This window comes from Rhincodon typus, chromosome 24 (genome assembly GCF_021869965.1).
Source record: "Rhincodon typus isolate 14 chromosome 24, sRhiTyp1.1, whole genome shotgun sequence".
NCBI classification, from domain to species: Eukaryota; Metazoa; Chordata; class Chondrichthyes; order Orectolobiformes; family Rhincodontidae; genus Rhincodon; species Rhincodon typus.
This window is the reverse complement of record NC_063355.1, coordinates 25,515,200-25,532,122: the sequence shown is the minus strand read 5'-3', so window position 1 is coordinate 25,532,122 and position 16,923 is coordinate 25,515,200. Positions and strand designations below refer to the sequence as shown.

Here is a 16,923-nt window from a genome sequence, read left to right as displayed (position 1 = left end):
CCACTCTGCTAGGCAGTACCTGATCTGACACACCTAGACTTTAAAAACACAGAACAAAGCACTTATACTGCTTTGCCGGCATTTGGCCCTTCCTTATTTTAAAATATTTGGCTATGGATCTCAGAAGCCAGAATCAAATGCTTGATATATATGTCATAAAGAGCTTTGTGTAATAAACACACCCACTCTTGTTTGGCAGCTTCCACAAGTGCTGCAAATCAGCGCTTTATTGTGTGGACTGCGAATTAACTTGTGTGTAATATTGGATTTACCAAATAGCTAACATTCAAATATATGTTTGAAAACTACATCAATCAACACTGAATGTTTCTGGACTAAAACACTGTTGGCGTCTTAAGCTAATTAGACTAAACACAGACCAGTTTGATGCAGGGAACAATCATTGAACATTAGAACAAATTTGTGTGAAGACTAAATCTTTGGTCTAAATCTGTCACTCCGAATACAAACTGTAGCTCAAAAAAATTATCTTTGCTAAGCACATTCATTATATTTGCAGGGTGTGTTCTTAAAGTGTCCAACTTTACCTTTAGCTCATTGAAGAGTTTGTTCCAGTGCATTAGTTACATGCAGCATTTCCTGATAGATCATTGGGTGTAATGTTAAAAATTTTGAATTTAAAGTAAATTTCTAATAGTTTTTAATTGCAATACAAAACATCACTGAGTGAAACATGGGAACTGTTTATCTTATTGGTTGAACACTGTCACTTTCAATTCTAGTTTCTGAGTTTTGATCCAAACCAAATACTTCTGAGTTGATCAAAGTTAGCTTTCTCTGATTGTTGTCAATAGTTTTAACTGAATTGAATTTTGCCTAACTGAGTCCCATTTTCATTATAAGATAACAAGGTGTAGAGCTGGATGAACACAGCAGATCAAGCAGCATCAGAGGAGCAGGAAGGCTGACGTTTCGGGCCTAGACCCTTCTGGAAAATTCAGAAGGGCAATCGTCACTTGGACTAGAAGTTCAAAGGATGTTTTTAAGATAGTTTCTCAGAGCAGAATATTCTGGAACCAAACAGACAGGAGGTTATACTAGACCACTGTGTAATGTGAAAGGATTAAATAATAATTTTAGAGTAAAGACACCACTCAGTAGCAGCGATATGATTTAATTTCACATTCAGCTTCAAAGGGAGAAGAGGAGTCCAAGACTAGTATTTAAACTTAAATAAAGAAAATTATGTGGCGTGAAAATTAGCTGCAGTGAACTGCAATATTAGGCTAGAAGATAGATCAACAGAGAAGCAGTGGCAGATATTTAAGGTACTCTTTCAGATAATTCACAATAAGTATATTTCTTCCACAAAGACAAACTCCAGAAGGAGAAGCCACTATCCATGGTCAATGGTAATCCTCAGGATATTGGTAGTAGGGGAGCTAATAATAGAAAATAAGGAAATAGTGGATGAATCTAATAAATATTTTGCTGCCATCTTCACACAAGGAGCCACATAAAAGGTTATTATGCACAGCAGAAGTTCATGATGTACAAGGATAACACATTAGTATGGATAGATAGCTGGCTGATAGAAAACAGAAATTTTTTTCTGATTAGCAGGATGTGATGAGTGGAGTCCCATAGAGGTCTGTACTGAGCCTCAGTTTTTTACAATTTATAGCTATGACTTGGCTCAAGGGAGCAAACGTATGGGAGCTAAATTTGCAGATGACACAAAGATAGGTAGCTAAGTGTGTTGTGAAGACGACATAAAGAGGGTGCAGAAAGATATAGACAGGTTGAGGAGTCAGCAAAAATCTGGCAGTATAAAGTTGGAAAGTTTGTTTTGGCAAACAGAATAAAGGACAGTATGGTTTAAACGGAGAATGGTTGCAGAATTCTAAAGTGCAGAGGGACCTAGGCGTTCTAATGCATGATCTACAAAAGGTCAGGATACTGTCACAGAAAATAATTAAGACGTCTTATGGAATGCAGAGTTCAACATAAAAGTTGGGATATTATTCTTAAATCATTGTTGAGACCATATCTTGAATTCTGTGTGTGGTTTTGGTTTCCCATTTTAAAGAAGGACATAATTGTATTGGAAGTGATTCAGAGGAGGTTTATTAGATTGGTACCTGGAATGTTCTCTCATGTGAGGAAATATTGGATAGATTGGGCCTTTTTCCATTGAAACTTAGAAGAATGAGAGGTGATTTGATTCAACTTTATACAGTCCTGAATGGTCTTGACAAGGCGGACATAGAAAGGGTGTTTCCTCTTATGGATGAGTGCAGAATAAAGGGACATTGTTTAAAATATTAGGAGGTGCACTTTCAGGACAGAGATAAGGAGTTTTTTTCTCTCAAACAGTTGTGTGACTTTGAAACTCAGAAGATGGTGGTTTCCTTATTAACAGAAAGATATTATGTCATTGGAGGCAGTTCAGAGAAGGTTCACTAGGATGATCTTCGATACAGTTTGAATATTTTTCTTTGGTCTTTGAATATTTTTAAGGCAGCAGTAGATAGTTTCTTGTTAGGCAGGGAAATCAAACGTTAACAGGGATAGAGATAGTAGGAACTGCAGATGCTGGAGAATCTGAGGTAACAAGGTGTAGAGCTGAATGAACACAGCAGGCCAAGCAGCATCAGAGGAGCAGGAAAGCTAACGTTTTGGGCCTAGACCCTTCTTCAGAACTGGGGGAGGGAAAGGGGGTTCTGAAATAAATAGGGAGAGAGGGGATGGCGGATAGAAGATGGATAGAGGAGAAGGTAGGTGGAGAGGAGACAGACAGGTCAAAGAGGCGGGATGGAGCCAGTAAAGGTGAGTGTAGGTGGGGAGTTAGGGAGGGGATACGTCAGTCCAGGGAGGACGGACAGGTCAAGGCGGCAGGATGAGGCTAGTAGGTAGGAGATAGGGGTGGGGCTTGAGGTGGGAGGAGGGGATAGGTGGGAGGAAGGACAGGTTAGGGAGGCGGGGACAAGCTGGGCTGGTTTTGGGATGAGGTAGGGGGAAGAGGAGATTTTGAAGCTTGTGAAGTCCACATTGATACCATTGGGCTGCAGGGTTCCCAAGCGAAATATGAGGTGCTGTTCCTGCAACCTTTGGATGGCATCGTTGTGGCACTGCAGGAGGCCCAGGATGGACATGTCGTCTGAGGAATGGGAGGGGGAGTTGAAACGGTTCACGACTGGGAGGTGGAGTTGTTTAGTGCGAACCGAGCGTACGTGTTCCGCAAAGCGGTCCCCAAGCCTCCGCTTGGTTTCCCCAATGTAGAGGAGGCCACAACGGGAACAGCGGATGCAGTATACCACATTAGCAGATGTGCAGGTGAACATCTGCTTGATGTGGAAAGTGTTCTTGGGGCCTGGGATGGGGGTGAGGGGGGAGGTGTAGGGGCAGGTGTAGCACTTCCTGCGGTTGCAGGGAAAAGTGCTGGGGGTGGTGGGGCTGGAGGGGAGTGTGGAGCGGACAAGGGAGTCACGGAGAGAGTGGTCCCTCCGGAAAGCAGATAAGGGTGGGGAGGGAAAAATGCCTTTGGTGGTGGGGTCGGATTGCAGATGCCGGAAGTGTCGGAGGGTGATGCGTTGGATCCGGAGGTTGGTGGGGTGGTATGTGAGGACGAGGGGAATTCTGTTTTGATTGTTATTGCGGGGAGGGGGTGTGAGGGATGAGTTGCGGGAAATGCGGGAGACACAGTCAAGGGCGTTCTTGACCACTGAGTGGGGGAAGTTGCGGTCCTTGAAAAACAAGGACATCTGAGATGTTCGGGAGTGGAATGCCTCATCCTGGGAGCAGATGCGGCGGAGGCGAAGGAATTGGGAATAGGGGATGGCATTTTTGCAGGAAGGTGGGTGGGAGGAGGTGTATTCTAGGTAGCTGTGGGAGTCAGTGGGCTTGAAATGGATATTGGTATCCAGGTGGTTGCCAGAGATGGAAACAGAGGTCCAGGAAGGAGAGAGAAATATCAGAGATGGTCCAGGTGAACTTAAGGTTGGGGTGGAAGGTGTTGGTGAAGTGGATGAACTGTTTGAGCTCCTCGTGGGAGCACGAGGCGACGCTGATACAGTCATCAATGTAACGGAGGAATGGGTGGGGTTTAGGGCTAGTGTAGCTAAGGAAGAGGGATTGTTCCACATAACCTACAAAGAGGCAGGAGGGTCTAGGCCCGAAACATCAGCTTTCCTGCTCCTCTGATGCTGCTTGGCCTGTTGTGTTCATCCAGCTCTACACCTTGTTAACAGGGATAGTTGTGAATGTGAAATTCAAAACACAAACAAATCAGCCATCATCCAACTGAATGGTACAGCAGGCTCAAGGGTCCAAATGGCCTACTTCTGTTCCAAAGATGGATTTTCCTATGTACACAGAACTTTACAAAAAGACATCTTTTGTGCTGATAACACTACAACATTCGGTACTGTTGGCTGTTGGGCTCCTCCATCCTCAAGTGACAAACTTACACTACAATTTGCAGGGAAAATAATTACAATAGACTGCAGTGAGGTTTAGGAGCAGAGTGAGCAATGACTGATGTTTATCACCTTCAGTGTTTTGCCAGTTGCAGAAGCATAAGGCTGTTCGGCTCCTTGAGCCTCCTCTGCCATTCAACAGGATCATGGCTGCTCTGAGATATCTCATGCTTGTTTTCTTGCCTTTCCCCCATAATCCTTTATCCTCCTACTGATCAAAGATTTATCTGTCTCAGCCTTAAATATACACAAGGGTCCTGCACCCACATCTCTCTCTGGCAAGGGTTACAAAGACTCAGAACCTTCTTAGAGAAGAAATTCCTCCGCATCTCATTCTCAAATTGATGCCCATTTATCCTGAGATTATGTGCTCTGGTCCTAGACTCTCCCATGAGGGGAAACATCCTCTCAGCATTTACCCTGTCAAGCTACTTAAGAATCCTATATGATACAATGAGATCGCCTCTCATTCTTCTAAATGCCAATCAGTAGACTTTCAACCTGCTCAAATGACAATCCCTGTGTATCGAGGATCATCCTAGTGAACCTTCTCTGAACTGCCTCCAATGACATAATATCTTTCTTTAAATAAGGAATCCAAAACTGCCTACAGTATTCCAGATATGGTCTCTCCAGTACCTTGTACAGTTGCAATGAGTCTTCCCTACTCTTATACTCCAACTCCCTTGAAATAAGGGTCAACATTCCATTAGCCTTCTCGATTACCTGCTGCATTTGTGTGCTAGCTTTCTGTATTTTGTGCACAAGTGTCCCCCAGCTCCTTTGTATTGCAGCTTTCTGCAGTTTTTCTCCATTTAAATAATACTGTTCTTGTGATCTCCCTACCAAAATGAGCAACTTCACATTTGCCCACATAATACTCTTTTTGCCAACTTTTTGCCCACTTACTTAACTAACAATATCTCTCAGTAAACTGCTTGTATCCTTCTCGCAATTTGCCTTTCTTACCTATTTTTGGATTGTCTGGAAATTTGGCTGCAGTCCATTTACTTCCTTCCGTGATGACCTTGGCCAATGATCTTAATATGATAATGACAACAGGAGTAAGGAATGTTCTCCCACAAAAAGCAGTAAATGGTCATTCAGTTAATAGCTCAAATGTTAGGATTCAAGGTCAACCATGATTCCATTAATGGCGATCAGAGATGAGGGGCTGAATAGCCTCCATTTGTTCCCATGTAGCCTTATGATTTTACTACTCAGATGAGGAAACATTTTTTTCATTCAGGAGGTTAACCTGTGAAATTTGTTATCACTGATAACAAAAGTCTGGTTTGGCCACATCTGGAGTATTGTGTCCAGTTCTGGTCACTTCATTACAGGAAAGATGTGGAAGCATTGGAAAAGGTGCAGAGGAGATTTACCAAGATGTTGCCTGGAATGGAGGGAAGGTCTTACGAGGAAAGGTTGAGAGAGCTAGGGCTTTTCTCTTTAGAACAACAAAGGATGAGAGGTGACTTGATAGAGATGTACAAAATGATCAGAGGTATAGATAGAGTGGACAACCAGAGACTTTTTCCTAGGGTGGAGGTAGCTATTATGAGGGGGCATAGTTTTAAAGTGAGTGGAGGTAGATAAAGGGGAGATGTTAGAAGTAGGCTCTTTACTCAGAGAGTGGTTGGGGTGTGGAATACATTGCCGGAGAGGGTAGTGGAGTCGGCCTCATTAGGGGCACTTAAGCAGCAATTAGATAGGCATATGGATGATAGTTTTAGGTAGTCGTGGAGGTTAGATAGACCTTAGGTTTAGGGTAAAAGTTCGGCACAACATCGTGGGCTGAAGGGCCTGTACTGTGCTGTAATGTTCTATGTTCCTCCAAGTCATTAATGTATATTGAAAACAGCTGCAATTCCAGCACTGATCCCTTTGGAACACCACTGGTTATAGGCTGCCAGCCTAAAAAAAGAACCCCTTATCCCTACTCACTGATTCCTGCTCGTTAGCCAATTTCTATCTAAGGCACTATAACCACCTCCAACTCAATGGGCTTTTATCATGACTTAACCTTTTGTGAGGTACCTTGTTGAACACATTCTGGAAGTCCAAAAACAATACAGCTACTGGCTCACTTCTATCCATTCTAGTTGAGACTTCTGAGAAAAACTCCAATAAATTAGTCAGATATGATTTCCTTTCATGAGGCCATGTTTGATCAGATTATGATGTTCCAAATGTTCTGCTATTACTTCCTTAGTAATTGATTCCGAAATTTTTCTCGCAATTGATATTAGGCTAATTATTACCTCTTTTTTACCTCCGTCCCTTTTGAATAGGAATGTCACATTGGCAGTTTTCCAAACCTCCAGTACTTCTCCAGAATCCAAGATTTTTGGAAAGTTACAACCAATGCATCCATTATCCCTGTAGCTATTCTTTTAGGATTCTAAGACGCAAGCCATCAGGGCCAGGGGACTTATCTACTTTTATCCCCATTACTCTAATACTACTTCTCCAGTGATGGTGACGGTACTTAATTCCTCCCCCACACCTCCATATTCTTTTGTATTAATGGGATGTTCATAGTATCTTCCATTGTAAAGACTGATGTAAAATATCCGTGTAACTCCTCTGCCATTTCTTTGTTCCCATAACTAATGCCCCTGATTCATTTTCTAAGAACATAGAAGATAATTATCAAATGAAACCAAAAGAAATTCAGAATGTTGTGCATTTATTCTGAGTACTAACATTACTCTGTCAGCTGCAAATGAACTTTGTTGCTGTGTCTGAGTTGCTAGACTGTAAAACTGTAGAATGCACACAGAACAAGAAACAGTTACAACCTAATCTTACTACATTTCTGTTCAAGTTTGGGAAAATATGGTAAGTTATGGTGAGGCAAGTAGGTTAATATAGGACCTAACACCAAAGAATTGTGGTTAATATATTAAATCCTTGCACAGAACGGACCTGCACTTTAAATGAAGACTGCTGTGCCAATACTGGGACCCTGACTGGATTCTTGATAAGTAAAATTTTCAACATAATTCCTATGTTTGCACTTTCTCTTACATTATTTTCTGACTATATAGATAAGTTGAGAATTTACACACAGCTGATCTGTCCTGATCCAAGCATCAAGTGCTTATTTGGCTAGATGTCCCTGCAACCATCCTTCTGTTAAAATGGCAGGAGTACTTTGGAAAATACAATACTTATGTTGAGGAATCAACTAATTGAGAAAATTGCATGTAACCCTTATGAAACTGAATAGGTCTGACTTATGCTGCAATGGAAATATAAATCTGTGATTGAGCTACCTCTCCTTCACACTAAAGATCTTTCTCCGTGTGATTCCATCAATAATTTTGTTCAAATACTCAGCCTTCTTGCAGGAAAACCCAGTGTCTAGATTTGGGACAAAGTTACTACTTGAGTCCACCAATTAACCAAAGAAGCAACTGGGTTGGTGGCGTTTTCAAAACTCACTCTGACTCTACCAAGCATCAAATTATTATCCCCCAGTTGGAAATATTCACTGTTTTCATTTTGTATTGATTTGGATTACATTGCTATGGTATGAATGCTATGTTTTCTTGCTTGCATTTCCGCTGATCTGTTACACTTTAGGAATTCAAAGATATGTGTGTCTGAAATTATTTTTAACTCAACACTGCAAATTGAACAGCTGATGATCCTTCAGGGCTCTCCTGGGTCACCAATGGTATTTTGGCTATAAGTGACATAGAGAATTGAAGCAGGATCAATCTAGTAAATTAGAGATTGATACAAAAGCAACGTAATACTACAAATGCTGGAAATTTGAAATAAGAAAATACTGGAGATACTCAGCAGGTTTGGCAGCTTCTACACAGAGAAAAATAAAGTGGCCATTTTAGGTTGATGGACTTTTTGTCAGAACTGGAAAAGGTTAGAGATGTGACAGGTTTTCAGCAAGTGCAGAGGCAGAGTAAGAAAGGAGGAGAGAAATGAGCCAAAGACAAAGTATTTTGATAGAGTAGAAAGCAGTACAGGTAAAACGAAAAAGGGGTGATGGTGTAAGACAAAGAGGGTGAGAATAGGACAAGAAACATGGCAGGTCTAGAGGAAGTGTAAATGGCAACAGCAGATGATGTCCAAAACCAAAAATAGATTGGGATGGGATGGATAGCAGAGATTTTAATCTGCAATCGCTGAACTGAAAGCTCAATCCGGAATGCTGGAAGTGTATAATCATGCTAGTCAGACTAGTCAGAGATGTTGCTTGAAGCGGTCATCCAATATGAGTTTGATCTCTCCAGAGCAGGGGTGACTGCGCTGTGAACAACATGCAAACTAACAGGAATAAAGGTATATCACTTATATTTGTAAGGGATCTTCAGGACCTTAGATGGTGAGAATGGAGGAAATACAAGGGCAGGTGTTGCATCTCTAATAGGGCATTCTTTTTCTTAGAATAGGCTATTGACAATATCTAATATAAAGTGACTGTCCATGACTACCTCCCACCCTGCTTCCAGTTAGGGCTCCACTCCATTTTCCCAGTTTCTCCATCTCCATCATACCTATTCTGACATCGTCAAGTTCCACACCAGGGCTTCCACTATGTCCAATCTGATGAGATGTCATTAACCTGAAATGTCTTTTTTCCCCCACAGATACTTTCAGACCGGACAAGCATTTCCAGCAATTTCAGCTTTTTAGCATCTGCAGTATTTTACTTTTGCATTTAGGATTTTTGTTTCATTAATCACAATTGTGGGTAGGGCCTTCAAACATGTTGGATCCATTTTCCACACATACTTTCACCTTTTCGTTTCTGTCTGCGAACGAGGATTCCCTTTGTCGTCACCTTCTGCCCAACCACTTTCTACATGCAACTGACTATCCACTATCACTTCCATCTGCTCCAGCATGATGCCATCAACAAATTCATCTTAACCTCCCTTTTCCTCCCTTAACAGTAATCTGAAAGCACTGTGGCTTCCATGTTATCTTAATCCATTCTTCAGTCACCCACAACACCCTTCCTTTCCAACAGCACCTTACTATACAAGTACACCTGCCATTTTACCTCATCCTTCCTCATTATTCAAGGCCTCAAACACTCCTTGTAGGCGAAATGGCAATTTACATATATATCTTTCCATTCAGTATGCTGTATTCGTTGCTTATGATGTGGTCACCTCTGCATCAGGGAGAACAAACTCAGCTTTGATAACCATTTCGAGGAATACCTCCGTTCAGTCTGCAAGCATGTGTAGGCATTTTACAGCCTTCTGGAATTATACATTCAGTTAAACAACTTCAGATTTTAACCTGTCCTTTTGTTTTTGATTTTTAAATATGCTGATGGTTCTGTTAATGCTATTTATACCTATACTAAATCCATACTTTATTACTTTCCCTGTCCTATTGCTATACCTTTTGCTAATTAATCTTCCACCCTTTCATAGACCTTCCCTTTTGTTCTTTTCCCTTGCCTCCCCCTCTTCTCAGCTTCTCTACCTGCTGAAAACCGTATACATTTGTAACTTTTTCAGTTCTGGTTAAAGGCCATAAATCAGAAATGTTAACTCTGTTCCCTCTCCACAGGTATTGAATATTTCCTGATCTTCTCTTAAATTGTTAATGTTATAATTGAAATGAAACTTTGAAAACAGAATATTCAGTGTTTTGCCAAGGTTCACTGGGGAGAAGTGTAGAGGGTCCCCGGGAAGTTCTGGTGTAAAAAAAACACACGAGGTCACTTGCCATCATCCCCTGGAATATAGCACTGGCATGCACTGTAAATGTGAGTCTATTATGATGTGTGTTTCCAGAAAATTGTGGTCCCCTGTAACAGTCCTCACAAACTCATAGATGTTTACAGCACAGGAGGTCATTCGTCTGGTAGCTTTCCTATCAATAGTTTTCTCCAAGCTTTTGCCAAAACATCTTTGAAAGCTACCTGAGCAGACTCTATGATAAGGGGAAAAGTGGTGTAAAGAGGGTAATATTCTCTAATTATTCCACTTGCCCTGTAAGAAAGAGTCTGATGTTCCATTTGATGACTTCACACAATGATATAACCAAGAACTGCTAAAAGCAGCAGCAACAGGTTGAGGGGTGACCTTACATAGGTTTAAAAAATCATGAAGAGTATAGATTAAGATGAATGGCAGGTGTCTTTTTCCTAGGGTTGGGATTTTCAAGACTAGTGGGCATATCTTTAAGGTGAGAAGAGGAAGATTTAAAAAAGACATGAGGGGCAATTTTTTTACACAGAGTGGTGCACGTATGGAATGCACTGCTAGAGGAAATGGTGGATGTGGGTATAGTTACAACGTTTAAAACATATTTAGATAAGTATGAGTAAGAAATGTTTGGAGAGATATGGGCCAAAATCAGGCAGGTTGCACTAGTTCAGTTTGGGATTATGGTTGGCATGGACTGGTTGGGGACTGAAGGATCTGTTTTGGTGCAGTATGACTCCATTCTGATTCTAAGAACAAGATGTTCCACTTTCAATTACTGCAGTCACATTAATACAAATTGTGACACCTCACGTTTATTATCACTTACTTCCAATATGTTGTACAGTAAAGTCACAACAGACATTCTCTCAGAAGATCAGAACACAATGTCGTCTGAGATGGTACTTCCCCATCGCAACGTCGACAGTGGCCTATCACTTGTGAAAAGCTGCATTTGAAAGCTGGAGCCGACAAGCTCCACTGATGGCTCCAAAGCCAGTCTCACTCGTAAGTCTACTCGTCCCTGTCCACTGCAATAGCAATGCCATCTCAAAGGTTATCAACAGCAGGTTGTGCGCAAACATTGCGCCCCCCGTTTCTGAGATGACCCGCAATAACCTTTCCTCCTTCCCCTTTTCACATTTCCAATGTTTCTTCAGTTGAATACAAACACACCTTAATCCACGCGACTCGCTTCTATTGATCGATGGAGATGAAACCTTCTTAATCCTGAAACTCCCGCGCTTCAAGCTGTTTCCAGAATCGACTCCCACTTACTGCCTGACAAGCCTATCGCGCAAAATCGGGATTAATGTTTCCTAACTTAGCACAGAGGAACGAACCACCAATGTTCATGGTCAAAATAAGCAGACCTTCCCTAGCCAAGTTAAGAAGATGTTATTCGGACCCGTACGCACCATAAAAACCTGTTGTACACCTGACCGGTTTGCTTGTGATTCCTCGCCTAGTCGCAGCACCCTCTCCTCTCCCTTACCTTGGTGAGAGTTTCCGCCTGTTTAGGGCTCAGGTCTCCGACTCGTCCGCTCATTGCAGCTTCTGCAGCTCATCTGACAACTGGTTTCTGGTTAATGTTGCTACGCTCCGCCTCGCCCCTGACGCATGGCAAAGCCTCCGCTATACCATCCCTCCCTCTGCTGGTCTGACATATATGCAGTACATTACAATGTATCCACGAAAATCCCGTTTATAGGGAAAATGGGCTTTGTTCCAAAACATGAACGGTGCCATGTCATTTAAAAGAAGCTGATTTTAAAACTACAATTGTACCCTCTGGTGGTAAATCAAAGCTGCTCATTTTAAGGGTAGGCGACGGCCTAGTAGTATTATCGCTGGACTATTAATTCAGACACGCAGCTAATATTCTGGGGATCTAGGTTCGAATCTAGGTGGAATTTGAACTCAATAATAACCTAGAATTCAGTGTCTGACGATGACCATGAAACCATTACTGATTGTCAGGAAAACCCCATCTGGTTCACTAATAGCAGTCTTGGATGGAGTACAATTTTCCAACGGCTAAACGTCAGGAAGACTGAAAGCATTGTCTTCAGTATATGCCATAAACTCAGTACCTTTGCCACCAACTCTAAACTTCTTCCAGTTTCAGGATGTGCAGCTGCCGGTACTGGACTGCGGTGGACAAAGTAAGAAGTCACATGAGAGCTGGTTATAGTCCAACAGGTTTATTTGAAATCACAAGCTTTTGGAGCGACCTGGACTGATAACAATCTCAATATTCTATTCACCATAACCCGAGGTTGTACATCTAAAGCTCTCCAACACAAGAACTGTTTATTTTCACCACCATTACACTGCCTGCCTCACATCACGTCAGCCCAGCCACCTAATCCCACTAAAAATATCATCCTTGCCTTTTTCACCTCTAGGTTCAACTATTCAAATACCCTCCTACGTCATCTTCCCATACTTTCCACTTTCGTATAAAGTATAGGTAACCTAATGTTCCTGCATTGTCCCACTCATCCATTTCCCAAAATAAGTAAACATACAAAATGAATATCCAAAAAATATAACAAAAACAGAAACTGCTGGAAAAGCTGTGGGTCTGGCATTTATGGATAGAAATCAGAGTTAACCTTTCAGGTCAAGTGACCCTTCCTCAGAATTTGGGCCTCTGAGGAAGGGTCACTCGACCCAAAACGTTAACTTTGATTTCTCTCCACAAATGCTGCCAGACCTGCAGAACTTTTCCAGCAATTTCTGTTTTTGTTTCTGATTTATTTCAGTTTCGGAAAATCTAACTTTGCTCCATCCACTAATAAGTAATCCACAAAAAATTTGTTTCCTTGTGTGCTCCATCTCCATCTGGATCACATACTTGTATACCATATCCCAGCTAAGTGAGTTTTTGAGATCCTGTATCTTTCCCAGTGTCCCTTTTGATACAAAGCATAAAAATGCAGTGAACTTTTAGGGTTGATCCGGTCTTTGCTGTGTAACATTCTCAGAATTTTGTATTTAAGCTCCACTCCACTCATGAGGAAAGAGAGTTGCATTGTTGGAGCTTCATCGTCTTTTGGGTGCAAAGTCACACTGAGGACCTAAGTACACTCTCAAGTGGATCTAAAAGATCACATGCACTAAAGAGGAGCAAAGGGAGTTTTTCCTACTGTCCCGGTCAACTTTACAACACAAATTTTGTGGTATTTACCTCATTTGTAGGACTTTGTGGTATGCCACGATAATGAATGATTGCTGTATTATTGAAAATGGCTGTCATATTTATCTTCATAAATCAAAATTAAAGTCTACCAGGCTGTAAAAATAACTCACCTTTATTGAAACCTGTTTATAAATCAATGCAATCAATACCTATTCACCAATTAAAAATTAAATAACCATTCTGATGAGTCCTCAGTGAACCATAAATGAATATTGTTTTAAAAGTGCTGATGCCCAAGATTTTCAGCATTACCACTTCACTGTAATTTTTTAAAAAATCATTTAGTGTTGTTCCTTGTCGACATGTTCTGCAGATTTAATGTCCCTTGAGTTTTGAAAAATTTCCAATATTACATTACCTGCTTTGATATAAAGAGGAGACAATAGCAATATTAAGAACTGCAGGTATATGTGGCATGCATTGAAAATATAAAAAAAAGCCAAACCTCAGAATTTTAATATATTTACTATTATTCCCTTAGCTTGAGTACATGCCTGTTTCTTACATCAATTATGGTAAACAATGGTTGGATGAAACAGCATAAAGCTTTTGGGTTTCAGCATGCTGTAGTTTAGAGTTGTAAGATGTGCATTCATTGCCACAATTCTCACCATACTATTAGGGAGATGTACCAAGAAAGATCAAAAGATGCAGCAGCCTCTATTTTCCATCATATCAGTCAGTCCTGATAAGCCAATGTTGTTCAACAGAATTTTGATGCTCGCCAAATTTGTGGAAATCGGGTCACTATATTTTCTAGATGATACAAAATATACATCGACATAATCAAATATGCAATATTTTGATAATAGGTTTGGCGTTTTAAACCATCAGTAATCAATGTATTCACTGCTAGAGTCAGGTAAACAGATTGAGAAAAGCCTTAACAATATAACTGATCCACAACACAAACTGTTGTATAACTTCTCAAAAAGGTGGTGACAGTCTACTAACAGAACTGAAAAAAAACAGAAAATGATAGAGAAACTCAGCAGGTCTGGCAGCATCTATGCATAGGAAAACAGAGTTAATGTTTCGAGTCTAGACTGACTCTTCTTCCAACCCAACAGAAATATGCTGTTTCTGACAGTGTGCTCTAGTTTATTTTGGAAAATAACAAATTTCAAAAGTGAATCACCTCTGTTTTATCAGAATTGATATATTGCAAAGCTTAGGAGTGAAAATAATTGTAAAATCTCTACTAGCTTTTGCATTCTGATCTTTGTCTTATTTACATTCAATTACCTAACGTTTCCACAAAATCTGTCCACACGTTTAATAATTTCTTTTGCACCAAAGGCTCCTTATTCCTTTCAGTCATTTCAACAGGTCATTCATAAGATAGTTGAACATATTTGCATCATGTTGCAACACCAAAATTTTTCCTTTCAACTCTCATTGAGAGCTATGCAGTATAATCATTCTCACACCTTATTTGTTTTATTAAAACTGCCAACCATCAACTAAACTAAACCAAGTTCTCCCAAGTCATTAGTTCCCTAAAGAAATTTCAACAGTAACCAGACCGCTATTCTTCAGAAGATTGGCTTTGCTTTCACTGTGGTCCCACTCATCTAAATTATCATCATTTATAGGAATCCAAACTGAGCAGAAAGAGCGAAGGCAATGCACCATGGACTGATTTCCTTATTTCATTAATTGAGTAATTGGCCTTTATGTTTCAAGTCGCTAGGAACTCAACCAAAAAGTAATTTTGATAAACATAAATCACTTCTGATTGATATGTAATTTCTGACTAAAGCAACAGGGTTGATTCTTCCTTGCTCAATTAGGGATGGACAACTAATAGCGGTCTGGCAAGTGACACATTTCATACTCACTGCTGCAACTTTAGCACAACTCAATAGTATGTCTGCATCAATCCACTATGTCAGTGGTTTATTCATCACATATAGTGACAGGCAGGTTTATTAGGCAACACTACAACAAGATAAATATGACAGCTAGCGAAGATGAATTGTGTCTCAAGAATTTTGTAAAAATTAAGAATGAGGAGTTTTAAAATTGAGCAATGTTATAAATTTAGAAGAAGGCAGCCTTTGAGATGAAGATATGGAGCTGAACACTCAGACTGAATAAAACATTGAGACTGTGAAGAATCTTGCTTAGTTTGGACTAAGCTAGGACAATTTGTGATGTGCAATCTGTGGCAGGAATTGAAGATGATGGCTTCAGTGTTTACAATGATTGGCTGGAAGAAGTTGTGACTCATCTAAGATTGAACGTTGGAAGAGCAATCTGATAACACAGAAGATTGGAAGGGAAGATTATTTTTACAGCAGTACTATAAATTACTGTTGTTGGAAAATTTGCATATTGAAGTTCATAATGTGACAAGTAACCTTTATTCATAAAATGATCCAATAGAAACAAGTTGATACATTATCCTGACAATAAAATATACTTCAGATTATATAATTCCTTTCAACATTAAAACAAACCTGTAAAATGATTTAGTTTCACAGTGCAATTACCATTAAAATACAAATGAAAGCATGTAATTTAAGGATAGTTGTCTGTAGTTTTAGAAACATGCATAAATCAGATTACCTGTCTGATTTGAAGCTGAGCTGTTACCATTTTGCATTAGGTAAATGCAAACTAACATGGGGAAAGGAGACACAAGCAGATTTTTTAAGAAGTTGAACTTTATTAGCGGTACCACTGAAACATTCATTTTGTGATCAAAAATTAAATGAAACCAAAATTATTGCAGTATTAAAACAAATAATTGAGAATACATTTTTTAAAATGCAAAAGCATGACTGAAATTAATTTTTTCAAGTTTTTACAAAAGTACTGTGAGGAGTTCCGTTTAGTGGGAACAAATTGGAATAGGTTTCCTATACTGGATTCCACGCTTTCATCGGGTTATGTTTGCACCAGTTGTGCGTTTATCCAGAATCAACCCATTGAAAACGCGAATAATAATGATGATCAATACAAAGTTACACAGACTGGTTTAAAAGAACATTCTGGTATTTCGATCGCTCTTGGTCATTATCAATTACGCTAAGGCTGTTTTTATTTGTTTTTAGTTGGACTTGCAGAACTCAAAGAGCTAGAACGAATTCAACCAAAACGTAGTAACTGTTCGGCTTTTACTAGATGAGTCGGTACTTATTGCCCAGCCAAAGAGGACAACGGGAATTTATTACAACAAAAAAGTGGCTTCAGATGTCATGTCCCATAGAGCTTCGAAGTTATTCTCTCACTTAAAACATAGTGGCTTCAATTATTTTGTCACCTTACGCAGTGGTTATTCTATTTTTAAAAATTGCAGTCTTCAACTTGGGTTCTGTTGGTATTATTTCTTCCTCACAAAGATATAGATGAACATGCATTTAGGTGAAAGAAACTATAGTAACTACACACTCAAAGACCACGCTCTCCTGTAAATGAGCAGACTTGCCTGGGGAATCTTCATATCCGATCAGTAAAATCAAATGGGACGGAACCGTATTCATCAGATGCAGCGCTAAGGTTTGACAAAGAAAAATGAACATTTAAGGTGGAACAATAATTTTTCAAAACGCCGTGCTCACCATACAAAGCGCAGGCT

The 16,923-nt window shown here is 40.1% G+C and overlaps 1 protein-coding gene across 1 annotated transcript in view; it reads right to left on the bottom strand.

Moving 5' to 3' along the window:
- Window positions 1-11,690, bottom strand: part of sec14l8 (SEC14-like lipid binding 8) — a 74,981-nt gene extending 63,291 nt beyond the window's left edge. The window contains exon 1 of the mRNA XM_048611725.1: window positions 11,631-11,690. Within this exon, the coding sequence (XP_048467682.1) occupies window positions 11,631-11,684 (54 nt within the window). The 5' untranslated portion in view covers window positions 11,685-11,690. The remainder of the gene's footprint in view (window positions 1-11,630) is intronic.
- Between the last annotated feature and the right edge of the window lie 5,233 nt (window positions 11,691-16,923).